A 21,051-nucleotide genomic window follows, 5' to 3' on the forward strand; every position below is an offset into this window, starting at 1 on the left:
ATTCTGTCTGATTGTCTCTGTTCAAATGTCCAATTCACTCCAGCTGCTCTCACAGATTAGTATAACTTCAGTCTCTTCCAAAAGGCACCACCTCAGACTCCAGCTGATCACAACTCCTCCGGATAAGTAACTACTTCTAACTGCTGTCTTCAGCTCCAAACATTGCTTCATCTCTCTCTGTTCAGAACACCATCTACTCACAACTGCTTCTAGTTTCTCTCTCTCTGGTTCCAGCTCACTGGCTGTCTGTCTTCCCTCTGTTCCAAGCATCCACTGTCTCTTCTCCCCTGCTCCATCTCCTCTCCTTCTGCACTCTAACGCTCTCCGTTCCAATCCACGACTGCACTCCTTCCAACCCAAAGTCCTTCTCCCTGACTCCGCCTCTGCACTTCACTAATATGGAATGCTGTCTCCTCATGGAAAGTTCCAGGCATCAGCCTGCCGCCCTCCAAATTCTTGCACCTCCCCGTACCAAGGACACATCCCCAGCCGGCCAGCCCGATGTTGTGTCTTCAGCACGAAGAGAAATACAATCCTTCGGTAAGGGCCGGCCTGAACCGGTTCTCTCCAAGCGAACAACACCTCATAACTAAAACATTACCTTTACCCTGCAAGCATCTCAGTCTGCAGGGACAGAAAGCAAAATGGAGTCTCTCTAGTTCTGGGCCTTGTAGGCCTGAGAAGGATGAAATAACACTTAGCTCTATCAGAGTACCTACACAAACCATACCAATATGTAATATAAAGTCAAGACAACAGGATCCACCCTCTACTATAGGTAGAATCATTAAAGGACATATAATTATGTCAAAGCCAATAGGCAATAGATGGATTAGAGTCAACAATAAGGGATCTATCATCATATTAAGCAGCTATCCTCTAGTTTATGCTTCTAGATATGGCAAAAAGGCCTTAAAAGGACCAACATAAGGCAAGAATAGAGATTCAGGATGGTAGCAAGCTTAAAGTCACCATCACTCATAAATAGAGCCCAAAAATCGAGCAGAACACCACTCCATCTGCGCTGCTCGATGCTGCTCCTAGGATTCCATGCTCCCTCTGCGCTGCTCGATGCCTTTCTTGGATTCGCTGGTGGTTCATGGAAAATGTAGTTAAGGCTGTTTTTTATTAAGATGTTCTTTGAATGCTGATGAATTAATAAAGTGATGAAAGATATGCATAACCGTTGCCTCTTTGTCCTTAATAGAATCTAAACTTTCCTTTTTCGTTAGCTAGGTAATGTTTACCTTACGGCAGTATCCTCAGTAGAAAGTGCTTTCAGTTTTCCACTTCAATTCCATCAAGATGAATTTCAGCTGTGCCACACTTTTGGAATAATTTCAGAAAGTTAGTACTCTAGTTGCTCATTAGAACACCGTGGTACAGCTGCTTATCACCAGGCAGTCTGCTGCTGGCGTTGAAAGTGCTTGCTTCAGTCTGCATGCCAAAACGTTTTAATGAAATAGAAGAAGATATTTGAGAACTCATTTAAAAGGTTTTCTAATTTTGATTTCTACAGCACTAACCATCACTTCTATGACAAAATGAACTGCCTCTTTTTGTTCCTTTTTAAATGAAATGTTTTTAGGTTTATCAGTTTGATTCAATCAAGATGGTGCTATAGTTTTGTCATAAGGAACACTGTTAGCGCTCGAGTTGTTCTTTAGAACACTCTGGGAGGCTGCAGTAGAACACTGTATATCAGCTGACATTCGCTGCTCCTGCTGGAAATACATGATTTACTGAGAATTTCAGACTTTATTCTCACATGGCTGAGAATGACAGTGTGGACTTACAGGAAACATGCTCTCATTTTAGCTTTTGGAGCACCTTCCATAACCCCTCTGAGAAAATCATGAGAAAACTGTTTTCTCTTAAATATGATTTATGAAATCTCAGTTGAGGGTAGCATTTTTCACTGGGTAAAATCAGCTTAGAACACCTTAGAACAGACAACAAATGTTTTATATTGTAACAGTTAGTATCCTTTAATTTCACAGGGTAAAATGACCTTAAAACAGACCATTCCTAAAATGAGTGTGGTACCATCCACAAATAATTTATATTGCAACTGTTGCCATCTTTTCATTTCAATTGGCTCCATGTCCAAGAGTCCTGTAACGGCTGCCAAGGCATGTTGTCAATGTTGTGGCCAGCTTGTATAGGGGGTTCCTTTTGGGTTTGCCCACTCTGTCCCTTAAATATTTTATAGGTTGAGCATCAGCACATGCACTGTCTGCAAGACCTGCTGTAATCATTACAAGGACTGTGATCCCACCTGGCTGCTTGCCATTGGTTTACTCCTCCCTCACTCTTCTTTGTTGGCTTCTGATTTGGTTGGCACTCCTGTAACATCACTTGCGGTTTTCTCTCAGGAGCACCGGCCAACTACAGTTTGGTTACGCTGTAGTTGTATATATGCTCCTTTGGGGACTACTGCTTTTATATCCACACCCGTATTACTTTTCTCCACACGGGCCCAGCGCTTCATGTTTCAGCAGGGCGCCCGTTTCTACTTATTTAGTTTATTGTTACGGTCCAGATGTTGCCTCCGTGCAAGGCAGTCATTCCCGTTCCTAATCTCATCAAACGGTAACTTGAAGTTTCAGCGATAAATACCAGTGTTATATAAGCCAAACAAAGCCATTTTCTACAAGAAAACAGTTTGTATGGGTGCTACCTGGCAACATGAAATTTGATTTTAGCGATAATAAAGCATTTTGGAAAATGTGCTTATTTGTTTTGTACTATTCTTAGTCACCACCTCTTCACAGGTCATAGAGGCTGGTGGTGCCAGGGTAGGATGGGAGAGGTGAGCAGGAGCCTGCTGCCGGTGCTGCTAGCTCAAGAAGCACTGGTAGTGCGGAAACATTCATGGCACAGGGTTGTACGAAGCAGACCAAGACAAAGGCAGCGCAAAGCCAGCATTCTGGCATTTTCAGCACAAGTAAAGTATGAAAAGCGAAATGATAATCCATATACCACGCCCAATGTGCCCAATGGCAGTACTCCATAGTGTTCAAGCTTTCGATCATGAAGCTGCGTGAGCTTGGGTCGGCTGTCTCTTGGCACAGACAGTGCAGCCATTTTGGAGCAAGCAAATCAATAGCAGTACACTGTCAGCCAAGGTGAGAATTAGAGGGAAGCCGCCAAAGACGCTGGAAAAAATAGAATGAAAAAATGCCGGTATCACACCAAATATAGTTTGGAATGAGGTCACAAGGCTGGAGCTAACAGTTTAAAAAAAGTGGGCCAGGCCTGTAGTGGTTGAGGCATTAAAGATAGTGTGGATTAAAGCACCAAAATGAAGTGGGAGATCCGTATTTAAAAGCAAGTGTACTTCTGTATGCGTTTTAGTAACATGAAGGACAAATGTTTCATGAGAAGAAGTGAGAGCGACTTCTGTTTGAGACAATAAAGCTCTTATTCTGTTCAACTTGTTGAACCTCGCTTTCAGGGGCGGAATGAAAGGCCAAATCGAGATATCAAGCCTCCCTACTCGCTGTGAAACAGTGACAATGTACGGAATTCCAGCCAACATCCCGCAGCAAGCTTCATTATTTAAAAGCAAATAGCTACTGTTAGCTAATAGTGTGAATGGTGGTACGATAGCTGGCACAGGAATGCCATTCGTAATGCAAGCTAAATTCGGAGCCTCCACATTACACGTGTCGTGCAATTAAACATTCTTGCATACGAGTGAATGATCAGGTGTGGAAGTGCACTCCTCCCCTTTTTAGTAAACCTCTTAGCCATCCCTCAGACATCTGTATGAGAAGGGCAGAGACCAAACTTCATGGAGAAAAGCGGTACCAAGTGGTTCATATCTGCCCAGGGCATAGTGTTACATACATGAAGTAAACTTAAACAGAGGAAAAGGCAATGTTATTAAACCATGGATGAGCCACACAGCTGAATTAGATTCGGCTACAGAAAATGGTAATGGTTCTAATTTTTTTATATGCAATAGAGAATATGACGCATCCTTCATAGACATGAACTGTTGTTTTTCTGTTAAATTAAACGGTAAAAACACTGGCGAAATATTAATGTAGTCCCAAGGCACTTTCCCAGATTTTAAAGTTTGTAAGCTCCATGCAAACTGCGTGATGGACCGCAATTGATTTTGACCATGGAACAAAACAGAAACATCATCTTGCACAATATCCACAACAGATGAAACAATATTATGCAAGGTGTCAATCCTGGAAGAGAGTGTGTTAATGCTATTATCAAGGACAGCAAGCACTTTTTCTAAATTAGCTTGGTCGATTGCTCTTAAACGGGAAGCAGCCTCAACCTGCGACAGTTTCCAAACTTCATAGCAAATAGCACATATATATATATCTTTTAGATCTTCCACTCACAGGACCCTTAACAAAATCAGTTAAATCAACATTGTCGGTCAACAAAGATAAATGATGTTTAACCACTTGGCTGCTAAGGGGTGTGCGAGGGGTTCCATTGACTTTCCATTGAAATCAATGGAAAGTCCATGACGAGTTACCCTTGTCATTAGCGCTGAAGGGGTTAACAGATGAAAAGGTGGAATGTTTCAGCCAATTTTGACATAATTTCCCCACTGACTAGGTGGTAACTGAATGGGAAGGTTCAAAACGAGGATCAGTTCTGTCCTGTGTGAGGCCAGGGGCTAAACCCAAAAAGGCCATGTTGACAAGAATCAGAACTTGTTGGCCACAACAGCCAACCCTCAGGATCCAGGGACGAAATGTTAAAGGAGGAATTTGAAATTAAAGATTGTAATTCATCAAGGGACCTATCAGTATGATTGTTCCAATTAGGGTAAGCATGCGGATTAGGAATTTTAGGGGTATTCATGTGTTTTGAAGTGGCCAAACTAAGACAATTTGTTTGTGAGATCGTACTATTTAAAAACAACATGTGGCCCGGAATAAGACATGATCGGTGTAAAACTTCATTGCCCTGCCCTTGCCAGGGCCTAGAACCCCAAACAGATTTAAGATCTATGGTATCTTTCCAAAGCTTGTAGCCACCCACTTCTAACTGATCCATAAAGGATTTGGAATACAACAATTTTGATTGAGTAAGTCTCACTTTGGAATTCGATTTGTAATTTAATTTAAAATAAAATGAGCTCGGATTAGACCGATCAAAGTCAGTAAAATATGTGAATTTATTCAAAAGGGTATTTGAGCTGCCTTCTATGGGAGTAGGACAATGTTCCCATTGGGTGTAATTAGCCACATTTCTAAATGTATTAGCATTATGCAGAAAGTGATAGCCATAGTGTTGGTAACAGAACAAGTCGGCGTAGTTTGCGGAGTCTAAATATAAATCCTCAGCATGAAAGGCAGCATAATATTTCAAATCAGAAAAGAGAGATTCAATGGCTTGGACATCCTAATCATCAAAATGTATGTTTTGTTTCACAACATCTCCCATTGAAACACAAAGTACATTAGGAACATTAACCACCTCTGTGGGTCCATGAATTTGAAATTTTACAGCATCTCATACAATAACATCTAGCACGGGCTGGGCTGTGATGTTGACAAAAGTCTGGTCTCTTTTCATGATGAGTGATGAGGAGTGTGGGGCCAAAGTTCCATTAATTATTCAGATTTTTGATCGTTCAGTTATATAGTGTCCATTAACCAGACGATATACCTTCACAAATCCAATCGACATGAACAAAAAAATGGAGATGAGAACCAACCAGATTTAATTCCAAGGGGGAACCAAAAAATTTCTTTTAAACCAAGTAACAAAAATAGAAAACCTCAATGGTACACTCGATGTTATAGAGTCGAAGTCAAAGGAAAAATGTGACTGGTCAGCTAGACTTGTTTACACACCAGGCAAGGATAAATCCGTGGGATATGTATATTCAGTATCTTCATGTGGATCGCCAGCTGGCGAATTTAATAATGGATTAGTGACTGTGAACATCTCTATAGCAAGGTCAGGCCTGTTGGTGTCAGCAGAGGCCAAAAGAGAATTTCTCAGCAGTGCTGGACAAGAGACAGCAGGAGTCATACTAAGAAGAATCGGCCACTCATTGTAGTTTGACATTGCCAATGGAGTCGTACCTGTTTCCCTTGCGACCAGGAAGTGGTGGTAAAATGACTGTTCTTGTGCCCTGCATGCCAAGCACTGGAACGGGTGCATGATACGAGGGGCTGAACTCCTTCTTGTTCTCCACCTTCTCACAGACCAGGTCACCGACTCGGGTTAGCCAGCTAACTACCGTAATCTACCGGAATCTGTAGAGAAGCTTCAGCTCCATATGTGGAGGGCAAGTGTTCCTTTGCAAGACTGTCTCGAGTCTCTTGTAGGTTCTGTAACACAGCAGAATGATTATCTACGTCGCCGCCATGTCTAGATCATCAAGGTCCGGAACAAACATTCTTATGCCAAAGAGTATTTCGTATGGGGTCTGCCCACCCAGAGATCTTCTAGGAAGATTATTTAGTGCACGTAGTACCTAAAACCCTAGCTGTCAAAGATTGCTTTAAATCACAGTTCATTCGCTCCACAACAGAATTGCCCTCAGGCCGGTATGGAGACAAAAATTTCACCAGCACCCCCAAAGACCCCATGGCTTCCTTGTACACCTTAGAGGTGAACGGTGGACCCTGATATGAATGGAAGGTGCCACATGCAAAAATTCCCACAAAGACATGCAAATCTCTAATGACAGTTCGAGCATCAGCACTCCTTTGTGGCCAAACCCAGAGAAAACGTGTGCATGAATCCACTGCAACTAAGACATACTTATACGCAGTATCAGCAGAAAAAGATCAGCAGTGATCTAAATAAACACAAGCAAGTGGTCTATTAGATATGTACCGCTGCGTTTGTGGCAGCCGTGCAGCAGTTGAATGTTTAAACAGCTGACATACATAACAAGAAAGGACATATTCACAACTTCATTTATACAATCCACACCACCAGTAACGCTGCTGTAAGATAGAAACATATGCTGAAATGCCGGCATGAGCAGAGGCTATGCCTTCGTGAGCGACTGTTATCAAGGGTAGCCTGCGGTACGCATCGGGAATCAGCCTGTCACCAACGTTGTTAATTCTAACATAGGGAACTTTATCAAGACTTAAATGATAAGAGTATTTAGAAGGGAAACCCTGTGGGTAATAATCACCGATCTCTGTAGCAGCTATAGCTGCCAAGATGTCATCATCATTCTTACTGTTGGACCTTGTAACTGCTGCTACTACATATGTTGCTACTGCGGTCTTTGCTGCTTCATCAGCAAGACTGTTGCCAACAGCGTGTACTCCTACACGCTGGTGACCAAGAGTATGAATTACATTTACGAGAGGCAGACGTTCTTTATTTCTGTGACTCAAACCCACAGCATCTTGTGCTTAATTGTGCCACCTTTGGAATCACGATAGTCATTCTGAGTCCAAAAGAATACATTTTTATTGAAGGTAAGTAAGTAAGTAGTAAGTAATTTTTATTGTTTTAGGTTAATTAAAACCATTACAAAAGTACATTGATCGCACATACCTTCCGATGAAAAAATTGTATGAAAAAATATATTATGTTTTAAAACAAAAAACCTTTGATAAAAACAATTTGGTGCGGGTGTGTGGTCGTAGTGTGGTGTCTTGGCCAGTTTTCACTTAGTCCAGTATGGTGCCAACTTCGAGATTTTTTAGTTTCAGTTCCAGACATTTCAGGAATTTTTCCAACTTTCCATTTAATGGGGAAAGGGCTGTGTCGAAACAAGCAAGAACCGCTTGTCTACGTGTGCGGATTTTTTGTTCATTGAAGGCAGTTTTTAACAGGGCTACTCTTTCCTCTTTCAGCCTTGGGCAGATGCATAGTAGGTGTTCTAAGTCTTCATATTCTGCCCCGCACAGCCTGCATTTTGTCCCACAGTCCCTTCTCAGCCATGGTTGCAGATGCGGAATAGAGGGTAGAATTCCTAGCCTATGTTTTAAGAAAGCTTCTTTTGATTTCCTGCCATACCCCAGACCAAAGTACGCTTGTAACCCAGGCGATTTGTATGTGGACAAAGTCATCCATGCGTGTCGCCTTTGTGAAAAGGTCGCTTTATCTTCCAAGTGCGATTGTCTTTTTATGCTCTTGTTTACAACACGCTTGAATTGCACATGCGGTAAAGGAGTTTCCCATAGTTCTTTTAGACCTGTGACAGTCAGGGATTCCTCTAGGAAAGTTTTCGCCGGCAGTTGAAGAGAGCTGCTTAGGTCTAGCCATAGCAGATGGTTAAGTGAATTTTCTGGCGAGTTCTTTATTTTCTGCCAGCACTTAATGTATGAGCCTCTTCTAGCAAGCTTTTGGGAGGTCAGTCCAAACTCTAACCGGATCTGGGCTTGTGAGGTGTAGGTTGGAAGGTTGAAGAGAAGTCGGTAGGCCTTTACAATGGTTGTGTCCAGCAGTTTCGCGTCTATGCCTTTTAGAGCCTCACTGCCATATGTAATAGATGACTCTAGCTTAACCTGTGCCACACGGAGCAGTGGGAGAAGAATGGGACCAAACAGATTAGATTTTAGCTGTTTGAGCGTGGTAGCTATCAGCATCCCTTTCCTCTTGATTGCTTCTAGTTGGTTCGAGAAGCGACCTCCTTTGTCGAACAATATTCCGAGGTATTTATATTCTGAACAGTTTGCAACAACCTTTGTTCCAAGGAACCAAGTATGCCGCTTTTTGTTCCCATTTATAGACAGAACTTTGGTCTTGTCAATGTTTATTTCGAACAGGTTCGCTTCGGCGTATCCGTGCAGTGCATTGATGAGGTTTTGGAGACGTACTTTGGTGTGGCTGACCAGGACCACGTCGTCTGCGTAGGATATACTAGGCAGCGCTTTGCCCCCCAGGCGTGGAGCGTGTGCATTGCAGGTTTCTAGGGCAGGTGGTAAATCGGCTGTAAATAAGTTGAAAAGGGTCGGTGCTAAGACGCACCCTTGCTTTAGGCCATTGGTGGTCGGAATGCGCCTGGAAAGGTGTGTACCATTGTCAAGCTTAACCTGGACCCACGTGTTGGTATGCAGTTCGATCAGAAGGTGCAATAGAGGATCGGGGATCCCCCAGGAGGCCAATTTTCTCCAGAGGCAGCCCCGGTTGACATTATCGAACGCCGCCATTTTTATTGAAGGACTGAATACAGTAATAAGAGTCACTCACAACTAAAGTAGTCACACGAGGGTCAGCAAACTTCAATGCAAACACTAAAGCACAGTTTGAGAAAGGTGTGTCAGGGCAAGCTTGGTTTTTTGTAGTCTATTATGGAAAAATTCCAATCACACGGTGGTTCTTTTTTTGTTTTAATAAAGGTGTTACTATATTCGGGATAGTACGTAGAAGAACAGCCAACACTTGTTTCACCCCTTACATGGCCATCAGGCCTGGGGCTTCCTCAGGGCGTTACGAATCAGGTTGAAGAAGTATATCTGGTCGTTCTTTTCTGTGGATAAATAGGGATTCCCTGATTTTGGTGTAATGCCGGTACGAGTCGTCTCGTGCGATTGGAATTTTTCCATAATAGACTATAAAAAACAGAGCTTGCCCTGAAACACCTTTCTCAAAATTTGCTATAATAGGGGGTTAGGGGTTTCCCCATGCCGAGGGCAAGCTTGACAAAAAAGAGGGACCATTGTTAAACGGCCAGTAAGGGATTGGGACCTTTTACCCCTCATTCTCACTAACCCAAGCACTAGAGCACGTAGCTCTGCCAACTGGGCGGTACCGTCACCTAATGTCTGCGTGTGCACGACATCAGACTTGAATTCTCCATTCACCATGGTACCAGCCACGATTTCGCAGGCCACTGAATAAGAATGCTTAGATCCTATCGCCGGTTGCGCCGAACCATCTGTGTAAATGATACAATGGTAATCCTCAAGCGTGCAGATGGACAGAGGAACAGAATGAACAAACTCATACTGTAAGAACTCCTGAGTTTGCAATGAGGGGTCAAAGATGAATGTGACATCCGGAGATTTCAACGAAGTTGCCCATTGTATCCAATTAGGATATAAAACTTTAGAATTTGGTACACTGGCTTTCATCACTGCTTCAAATGCAGGATAAGGTGTAACAACAAACATGTGTTTTCCTTGTGACTGTGCTCTCTCTTTTAGAATCGCCATCTGTACAGCTGTCAAGACTTTCTCGACAGAGGAAAATCGCTTTTCAGCCGAAGTGACCAAGTGTGACTTGTAAGTGATAGGCACTGTGTCTCCTTCATTAAACGTCAAGTACGTGAAACCCAAGGCACCAGGCACAATTCTTATTACCAGGTTAGTGTGGTTATCATGAGTCAATAAGTGCTTAGATTCAAGAAGATCAGACTGCAAAAATTGCAGAATAGCTGAATGTTCAGGCAGCCAGCATGACTTGGTAAAAGTTGGTTGTATCAAAGCATATAGAGGTATGATACGCTAGGCATAATCAGGAATATAAGTACGCCCGAAATTCAAAAATCCCAGCAAGGATTGTAGTTTTTTCAGAATTGTAGGAGACCATAAACATGCGCATTTCTCCAGGAAGTGAGGTGCAAGACCTCTACCTTCATTGTTGAGCTCATAGCCCAGGAACAACACTGTGAACTCCGCAATGTCTGACTTTGCAAAGTTAGATTTATAACCGAAATCCGCAAACATAACTATGATGCGGTCAATGCGACACAGATGCGGCCATAATTCGTCGTCCATAAGATAAATATCATCAATGTACGAGTATGCATCAGGATCAATGCCATCTAACAAAGAGACGACACATGCGACAAAGACACCTGGGCTTTTTTATAGCCCATGGCCAATCTTTTAAATTGCTTTTGTTTGCCGCCACAAGTGAACGCTGTCCATTGACTACTAACAGAGGACAGATTATGACTAAAAAAGCCATTTGAAATGTCTAGTGTGATCTTAAATCTTTTTCGCATCAGACTGTTAACGAGAGCTGAACTGTGTGTGTTCTGTACCACACATGTACGACAATGTGAATTTAAATGTGGATAATCCAAAACCAGGCAGTACGACCCATCAGGTTTGGTAATAGTGAAACAAGGATTATTCATGGGTGACACACATGTCTCAATGACAACTTGATATTCTAATTGTTCAAGGATTTCCGCAACGGGGGCTTTAGCCAATCGCCGCATGGGATAGCGGGGTGGTGGCTGTGGCATAAACCGCAATGGAATCTCGTGTCTGGGAGAAAGTTTAGCCCACCCGACTTGAGTACAGTACAACGCAGGTGCAAGCACCAGAGCACACTCTTCTGCAAAGTTCTGCGGACTGCTCCGTGGGCACGGTGTGCGGAAAACTAGGGAGGGTGACCTCCTCCCCTCTTGGAGCGGCCAAAATGAAACACGGGGGCCAGTCTGACTCAGCTAACAGAATGTCATATGTAGAGGTCAGATGTTCCCAAAAAATCCCTTTTATTACATGTTGGATGTCACCTTCTATTAAAAAAAATATATCATATAGTCTGTCAGGGGGAGCCACCCTAGTGTCAGTAGTTTCCATTGTGATAAAAGTGTCAGTTGCTGTCACCTTCAGATATGGACGCAGTGCTTGCTGCACTATTTTAACCTCCGCTGCGCTGTCGAGCAGCGTTAATGCCCATGTCAGGATCCGAAGCTGTGTTCTCACTATCCGTGGCATACCTTATGGTTCATGCAGCAACTTTCTTTTCCTGAAAATGAGGGTGTTAACGTGGCAAGTCTACCTGCTTGCCTTTACCATCAAATGGGCGGGGCTGCTCACGTCCTTGTACGGCACCCCGACCCCTGCCGTGTTCTCCTCCACCGGCTTGCGCGCCCGATGTTTCCTGTGAAGAACGAGGAGAACGTTGCTCAGGAACCTGAAATCTATCAGGAGACCTAATTCTTGCGTCGTCGCGCAAATCATAAGTGTGCTCAGTAGATGCTGGTATCGGCGACGCCGGACGCGACCCCTGTTTCTATTGCTGCTTCCCCTGATTTTTATTCTTCCAATTCTGTTTTGGAAAATTTGGATGGTCGTCTAGTCTTTAGTAGACTTTGCCATCTGAGTCTGCGATTGAGTTGCCGTTTTAGCAAAAGGCTTAACACCGAAACTATTGCGGCCAATGGTCTTATAAGCCTCCGCAATAATACTCGGTAACGCTCGGGGTTTGTCGACGTCTGGGACAACGCACAAAGCATTCGACACCTGAAAGTTAACCGCATCTCCCTTTACATTACAAAAGATGAGATCAGCGACTTCGTCAAACACTCCAACGACCCTCATTCCCAACTCGACAGCTGCCTCCGGACTGTGCTCTTCCGGAACATGCTTGATCACAGAGGGCAAGACAGTCATAGACGGCGTGCCGAAACACTTCGCATATCCTGCTGCAAATACTTTACCCCAATTCTCACAATCTGTTACCTCTGGCAATAAGTCTTTCTGCAAGCTAATTGTGAGAATCCTGTGTTTTTTCACAGGAGTGGTATTAAGAAACACTGCTTCCAGTTGGTCAAATTTCTCAGCAAGCCAATAAGGCATATTGTACTTAGTTTGAGGGTGCTTGCCCATTACCGAATGCACCGAATTAACCATGACTGAACTAATCGACATCCCGGCCGGTCCAACTTGTTCCACTGCAAGAAACATATTGAACTAAAGCCCTATGTACCCCAACAAAAGAGGTATAAAGTTGACACACGTCGTCAATCGGGGCATTGAGATAACGTGGATATGGTGTGAACCCGGCTAAGACTGGCCAAGTGGCCCCAGGAATTGACAAGGGACCTAACCGAACCGGAGTTACTGTGTGTGGGAGGGTGCCATTAAACCAAACACGATGCTGCCATGCCGAAATTGGAATCTCTTGTGTCCTATATAGAGTATAGTTCACAGGAATCGCAGTGTGAGTGTATGTATGACACGTATCCTCATCCACATTTATTACAGGAAACATGGCCCAAGAGTAGAAAAACTCAAAGGGGTACGCCGAATTAGCACTCGTCACAAAGATAACAGACATACCATTGTCTGGTACTTCAAACTGAGTCAGATGACGCCAGAGCGCTGCCCAACTATGCTGAGCTATGTCAATATCACCCATGAGGACATAGAGAAGAAAAACAATTTATATAAATTGCAGTACAAAAAAGCGTAGTAATTAAAAACGTAAACCTTTTTATAAATCTCATGCTTGAATTAAAGTATAAAACATTCGTATAGGTAGGTTAATCCGTCACGCCTGTTAACCGGAAAAGGTGTTGAGGCTATTGTGGTCAGATACAAGCACTAATCAAGACTTGGGCGCCATCTTGCGGGAATTCTGCTCATGCACAGAACTATGCGCAGGAAATCAGGACCTCATTGTATTGTGGTGTACCAAAAATCCACCTCAGTGCCCAGAACCCCTATCCGACTAGCAACAGTGTCTCATTCATTCTCCGTACTACAGCGAAGCTACCAATGAACAAGCGACTTTGGGACCTCTCAGGAATAGTGGGAATCAAGAACACTCTTTTGTTTTTATTCTCATAAATGTCCACAACATGAGCAATCAGAGACACAGTATAGTTTAAAATATTTATTTCAACTACGTGCTCTAAGATGCAGTATCTTTGCTAACATAAGTAAAAAGATGCATAAAATCAATACAATCAGCATTGTTACAATTCCATAAAATACAAAGGGAGAATTCATATTATAATGATAGTGGAACCAGGTCTATAGCGCCTTGTGTACCACCCTCCCCTTGCTAGGAGCTAGGTATTATAATAATATAAGATCTCTAGGTTAAAACTGGGAACCCCATACCTCCAAAGTCAGGTGAAGTGAATCACATCCCAGATAAGCACAGCTCTTTGTCGATTGAAAAGTTTTTTAGAAGTGCTAGTCTCATGCATGCAGTGCAATATTAAAAGCACCTGAGTTTCTGAAATGAGCAGCTGTGTACGTGTTGTGTCTAGAGCGTGGGCCGATCAACCTGCATCAACAGCATACATTGTTATTTTAACCTTGAACACTTTGTGCAGACTTGAGGTCGCAGTGTGAGTCTAGAGATGTGAAAAACAGACCGTTCTCATGTGAAGGAAAAGCAAGCAGTTTGTTTTTATAAAAACAGAGACGTAGTGTCATGTTCAAAAGCAGCAAAAATTGCGTTTGAGCAACAAACTCACTTATGCTAATATAGCAATGTGTGCAGGCAGAATCGTATTCATCCCTACACATTTACAGGTAGCATGAACAGGAACACTAGGATGTTTTTCTTTGTAACTCTTCATCGCCAAATAAAAACCACCAGTGTTTCTTTTTTTTTATTCCACATTGTGCTACTCTCCCAGTGGATTTCCTGTTATATCACGTTGTTTTTTCTATGTGTACCGAAGTGAACAATCACTGGGAACAGACACTTTTATTATTCTACAAATCTTTAGTTTTCTTCTTTTCTTCTAGTCGAGTCTTCATTCATCTGGTATTTGAATAACCCACATAATGATATACTTGTTCCTGTAATTCCTTCATCTCACAGTAGCTGCACTGTTCTGCTCCTGTCTATGTCCTCAATTGAGTCAATATTATTGTTAATGTTCTTAAGTTCTTTCTGAATTCACTGCATATCTGGGATTATTTCTAAGTGAGTTAAATGAAGGTGTGTGTTCGCTGAGGCTATGTAGGATTAGAAATTGACAAAAGCTTGGCACACTTTTCGTGCAATTGTATGGTTTACCCCAGGTGTGTTCGCAATTGACAAAATCACTTCTGACATTCATTGCAATGCTCATTTTTACTCTGTGTATGTTAGTTGATGTATTCGTAGGTTTAATAACTGACAGATTATATTCACACATTCACTGCACCTGAAAGGATTTTTCTCTGTGTGTGTTAACTGATGAATCCTTAATGCGGAAGATGCACTAAAGTTACTTCTACACTCACTACAGTTGTATGGTATTTACAGAGTGAGTGCAAGCTGATGTCTACATAGGCTTGATAATTGACTAAATTTCTTCACACATTCATTGCACTTGAATGGCTTTTCTTCTGCGTGTGTTTGCTGATGCTTGCTTAGGATTGATAATGGACTACAGCTTTTCAAGCATTCATGGCATTTAAAAGATTTCCTCTTTGTGAGCTCGCTGATGATTTCTTAATGCTGAAGAGTAAGTAAAACTACTGCCACATTCATTGCAATGGTAAGGTTTTTCCCCAGTGTGTGTTCTCTGATGTGTGCGGAGGTTTGTAATTTGACTGAAACTCTTCACACATTCACTACAATGGTATGGTTTTTCCCCTGTGTGTCTTCTCTGATGTGTGTGGAGGTTTGATAGTACCCTAAAACTACTTCCACATTCACTGCAATTGTATGGTTTTTCCCCAGTGTGTATTCGCTGATGTCTCCGGAGGTCTGATAAGTGACTGAAGCTCTTTACACATTCACTGCAATCATATGGTTTTTCCCCTGTGTGTATTCTCTGATGTGTGTGGAGGTGTGTAATTTGACTGAAGCGCTTCAAACATTCACTGCAATGGTAAGGTTTTTCCCCTGTGTGTGTTCGCTGATGTGTTTGGAGGAGTGATAACTGACTGAAGCTCTGCACACATTCCTTGCAATGGTATGGTTTTTCCCCTGTGTGTATATTCTGATGTCTGTGGAGGTTTGAAATATGATTGAAGCTCTTTACACATTTACTGCAATGGTATGGTTTTTCCCCCGTGTGTATTCTCTGATGTGTGTGGAGGTGTGATAACTGACTGAAGCTCTTCACACATTCATTGCAATGGTATGGTTTTTCCCCTGTGTGTGTTCGCTGATGTGTTTGGAGGAGTGATAACCGACTGAAGCTCTTCACACATTCACTGCAATGGTATGGTTTTTCCCCTGTGTGTATTCTCTGATGTGTGTGGAGGTTTGCAATTTGACTGAAGCTCTTTACACATTCATTGCAATGGTATGGTTTTTCCCCTGTGTGTATTCTCTGATGTGTGTGGAGGTTTGCAATTTGACTAAAGCTCTTTACACATTCATTGCAATGGTATGGTTTTTCCCCTGTGTGTGTTCGCTGATGTGTTTGGAGATGTTTTAACCGACTGAAGCTCCGCACACATTCAGTGCAATGGTATGGTTTTGTGCCTGTTTGTATTTGCTGATGCTCTTTTAGGGTTTCTAATTGGCTAAAGTTCTTGACATATTCAGTGCAATTGCACGATTTTTCTCCTGACCGTGTTCCCTGAAGGGTCAGCATAGTTAATAAACCACTTGCATTATTTTCACATTCCCTGTATGTGTGTGATATTTTGGACGCTTGATTTCCGATTTAACAATAAAACACAAGACTCCTAAATACCTGCCACATTCATAATATCATTAAGGCTTCCTTGTCGGTGATTGCATCTTTAGATTGGATAATGGCTTCGCTTGCTTGCGGGAGAAGCTTAATCTTCCTTCCGGTAGGAGCAAATTGGGACAATACTCTGTACTTTAGAGAGCTGCACTCCCCTTTACTTTAGCCTTCACTTGTTAGGCTCCACCTTGTTGTGCTTGTCCCTGGTGCCTGTGGTTTGGCTAGAAAGAGTTTTCAATACACCTAGAGCACTGAATGGAGGTCTGTTGCCAGTTTAGATAGCGAAGCACTGCTCTAGCCATATCATGATAGTGAAGCGACTCGTAATGTGTACAGCTACTCCAAAGAGTGTCCCGGGGCAAAGCACAGGTCAGAAAAGAAAGTAAATCCGGTTGTTTCAAACATTGACAAAAAGCCACGTTTTCAACCTTTTTTCAAACATTATCATGTTGCTAACAGCTCAAAGCTGAAGAGGGCGTTTGTTCCAAGCTATGGATCCCAAATAGACACGAGACCTTCCTCCAACTCTCATACCGGCCTCATGATCAAAGCTGGTGTTGGACGCTTCTTTATACAGCAGGAGGTTTGTCAGTTTTGTTGCCTTAATTTTGTTGAGGTCATTTCTTCGTCTTGGGGTGTCGAGGTGCAGAGCTCAGACTTGTACACTCACCAAATTGCCTTTGACTGCATCTTCCTGGATCTGTCCTCTGCCTCTGATTGCACTGATGTTTTTGGAGCTCCTTATTTTTGATAATTTTTGCAGGTTTGATGTGTTATCTTCATTATTCATAATCAACCCGTGCATTTAAGTCTTATTTTCTGTTGGATGTAAAGAAATGAAATATTACTAAATTCAAATGTAATAGAATGTGAATACACAATATTTAACCAGCTGTAGAAGAAATCTCTTCTCTACCATATTTGAAATGTAGTAAGGAACATTTTACCATACATGGATATTTCATTAAAACTGTGGTTGAACATGTCACAAAAGGCAGTGATTTACCATTGGTCCAGAGTAAATTACTAACAAAAGGGTAGCCATAGAGCACTCATGTGCTACAGGAACAGTTTTTAGGTAGATATGATGGAGAGCGGTAATTTCTTCTGGTAGTTTCTCAATGCAAAACCCTCATGCTACCTCTAATTTACCGCTCAAAAGGTGTTGGGCCCTTCACACCATGTATTACCTTCAGGAGACTTTAAATAAAGATGAACAGTCAAAAATGCAATTTATTATTGTAAGCCAAAAAAGAGAGTTGTTGATTATTTTAAAGGGTTTTATTTTCTAGTCAAAAAGTTAATTTTTCTCTGACCCTTTATTCATTAGTAAAATATCAATTAGGTTACAGAATTTTGGAAAACAGGAAAATTATCAATAATACAGAACACATTACAGTCTGCATATAAGCATTACATGTAGTTATGAAAATGTGGCGCAAAATTTCAGTCACAATTCTTAAAGAGTTTCTAAGAAAAATAGTCTTGCAAAGCTAATCAATAATTAAATAGTTGGCAAAAAATCTCCCATTAAGAGAAATAAATGCATAAGACAAATAAATCTTTTAGACCTAATTAATTAGTCAAAACATATTAGCATCTAATCCTATCCTGATCCACTGCACTCTCTGTCTGTCTGTGTCTAAAGAGGAAAGCAGCCCGCCCTTCACAGGCCTCAAAGGAATGTGGCATAAAGTGCCAAGATATGACGTGGAAGCAAGAAACCTCCCCCTGACACTCCTCGGACGCAAGCCCGCCCTTCAGCAATCTCCCGGGACGTTTCTTGTACCTAACCCATAGAAGCCAGCTGAGCTGAGAAAAAAGAAGAAGTGGAAGTGGTGGCTCCCATCCAGAGAGGACAGTATTTATACCATAATTATTGGCAGAGTACACAAAGATGTAACATTTTTCAGGAGAACCTTACGTGATTGGTCAGTCATAAAGGCATGAGGTCACACTTCCCTGACTCATTCTAAAAACCTGACTTCACTAGTCCTAACAAAAGAAGCATACATGAATAAATACATTTATAAACATTTGCAACATTTACTAGGAAAAATGTTTCAATCTAATTCATCCTTCTTCCTTCTCAGCGCAGTAGATGGATACTTTTAACTAACTGGTACATTGGCAGAATGACAAGAATGTGCAGTTCACGCTGTTCTTGTCATGAGGAAAGCTGCCACAGTCTGCGCATGCTCCCTTCTCATTAAATTGAAAGTCAAAGTCTTGATGGATTCACAGGCAGCCATGTTTTGTGTAGGCCCAAAAAATAAAACAAACACAAAGATAATATTAATTTCATGTAAATCAGTCCATTATGTGTCCCAAGTGCATTATTAATTCACACACATTATAAAAAGAGGTGTTATTAACTGAAAATGTTTATCAAAATATGCAACAAGTCAAAGTCTATTAAGACAGGAATAATACATTTAGTTTACATGGATGTGCTGGGAAGAGAGAAACACATTCTATTAAAAATCTTCAAAGGTAAAAAGGCCACTTTTTCTCTACATTGCAAAAAAAACACATGTTAATTTAATTCAGCAAAAGCATTTTCAGTCTGAAGTGAATAGGCCTCACTTTTCATGTTTTTCATGTGCCATGTTTTTAACCTGCACCAAAATGTGCGTGGCAATTTAAATTCAGCCTGTCTGAAGCACAAAAAATAAAACAATGCATGACTGCAGATGAAATCTGCTCCATCAATCCACCCTCTTGATAATTCAAATCATAATAAAATGATTTATAATTCATCACACATATTTCATTTCATAAGTGACAATTTTTTTTTTTTTTTTTTTTTTTTTTTAAATTGCAAAAGCTGAGCATATAAGAATGTTACTTCTATTTCTAAGGCAAACACAAGTTTGGTCTGTAATCAGATCATATATAGCCAAGCTCAAATGTTTTAGTGCAGAGATCTGTAAGTAGCTTCTTGGAACAGTTAGTCTTCTTTAAAATAAGTAACTAAAATAATAAAAAAGGAATTCAACAGGACAGTTTCAGCATTTCTTTGCTCATTTGTCATCAGCTTGTCATTAGTATGGCTCATACTTTCCATGCAAATTGGACTACTTAGGTGCTGTGAAACTCTGACAGAGCACCATCAATCCTTTGCACTTTTTCAACCAAGGCCTTTCACTCTTATTTTCACTTTGATCTTATTCAGATGTTTCACCACAGCATCTCTCAGATCAAAACCGTTGCACCATCCATTATGCATATCTTGTGTAGCAGCTGCAATCTGGTGAGAAACTGCACACTGTACATCAACCAGACCTACACAGCAATGGCTAGTGTTCTCCTCAGTATTTTCCACAAGTGCATTTGCATATGCATTTTCAAGCCACTTTAGTGTTGCTGAAACACAGTCTTTTGCAAAAGGTAACTCAGTGCTGCCATTGTGTTGCTTTATTATGCGTGACACTTCAGGCAGATAGCTGCAATCCATTCCTTGTCCAATCTGTTGTTCTGCACTCATTATTTTTGAGACCACATTATGATCTGATTTCAGAGAAACTGGCCATCTATACCTGGGCATCAGTCTTTGCAATAACACATTTGCCACTTTGCAATTGTCATTTTTCTCAAAAACAGTTCTGATACAACCCTGTTGTGCTGCTTCAAAAACATTTTCTTGAGCCTCTTTTAATTCATCTGTGAAGATTCCATAGAATGTACATGCTAACAGAACACAATTTTGTGCAACTGAATTAGCATTTCTCTCTCCCATGACAACAGTGACTCCCAATTGAGCAGATATACTGCATGTTATGGTAAGGGCAATCAATTTCGAATTTTGGGCTGGGGTAATTACTAAAAGCCATGAAGCTTTGACAACATCATGTATAAGGAGCACAGCATGTGCTGCTTTTAATGTGTCACCTTTCAAACTTGGGCCATCTACAAAAAGGACACTGTTGGGCTGACTCAGATGTTCATCCTTCAAGTCTGAATTTGGCTTTATGCATATTTTCATGATATTTAGACACTCATATTCATTTTCATCATAATCCAATTCATTTGCTGACATTTCTGTGAAGTTAGGGTCAAAGGCCATTGGGCAATACATCACAGACCTTTGAAAACATTCATCTTTTTGAATAAGCAATGAGAGAGCGCAGCCCTCCCTCTCACTGCAAATTAGTGTATTTTCTTTCAAATAAACTTTCATTCCTAGTGCTGGGGCGCGCCATTTTTTCTCTTTCAACTCTAGGAATGCTTTTGTGCAGTTGTTGTCCAATGGAAGCGGATCAGACACACCTGAGTGTGTCAGCCTCAGTAAAGGCTTAGCCACTAGGGAAATGTTTAGTAACCACTCTCTACAGCAGCTAACCATTCCCAAAAATTTCCTGACTTCTTTCTGAATTTGAGGTGAATTCATCTTGGAAATTATTTCCACCCTCTCTGGTGACACCTTTCTACCTCCCTTTCCAATTTTGTGTCCCAGACATTCATCTTCTTTTTGACAGTACTCCTGACTATTCTCATCCAATGGCACTGTGACATGAACTTGGCAAAAATCAATTAAAATAAGCCATTCTTCACCACATGGAATGTGAAAAAATATATTGGCTGGATTCGGTACCACAGGACAACATGGAAAAAATATGCTTTTAATCTCCTGCACTATTCTGTTCTTTTTATTTATTTTCTGAGAACCTATGATCAGAAAGTTACACAAACTTCCAATCAGTTCCATCAAAAATCCTTTCATTGGTAAAATTCCTGCAACTGATTGTGTTCCT

The 21,051-nt window shown here is 41.5% G+C and overlaps 1 protein-coding gene across 1 annotated transcript in view; it reads right to left on the reverse strand.

Annotated features, from left to right (window-relative positions):
* The window catches only part of LOC144805969 (uncharacterized), a 172,863-nt gene extending 155,860 nt beyond the window's left edge, over window positions 1-17,003 (reverse strand). Inside the window, exons 1-2 of the mRNA XM_078672431.1 lie at window positions 15,110-17,003; window positions 6,299-6,308 (exon numbers count right to left, since the gene is read on the reverse strand). Coding sequence (XP_078528557.1) covers window positions 6,299-6,308; window positions 15,110-16,198 — 1,099 coding nt within the window. The 5' untranslated portion in view covers window positions 16,199-17,003. The remainder of the gene's footprint in view (window positions 1-6,298; window positions 6,309-15,109) is intronic.
* Between the last annotated feature and the right edge of the window lie 4,048 nt (window positions 17,004-21,051).

Source organism: Lissotriton helveticus (genome assembly GCF_964261635.1).
Source record: "Lissotriton helveticus chromosome 1_1 unlocalized genomic scaffold, aLisHel1.1 SUPER_1_unloc_36, whole genome shotgun sequence".
Lineage (NCBI taxonomy): Eukaryota > Metazoa > Chordata > Amphibia > Caudata > Salamandridae > Lissotriton > Lissotriton helveticus.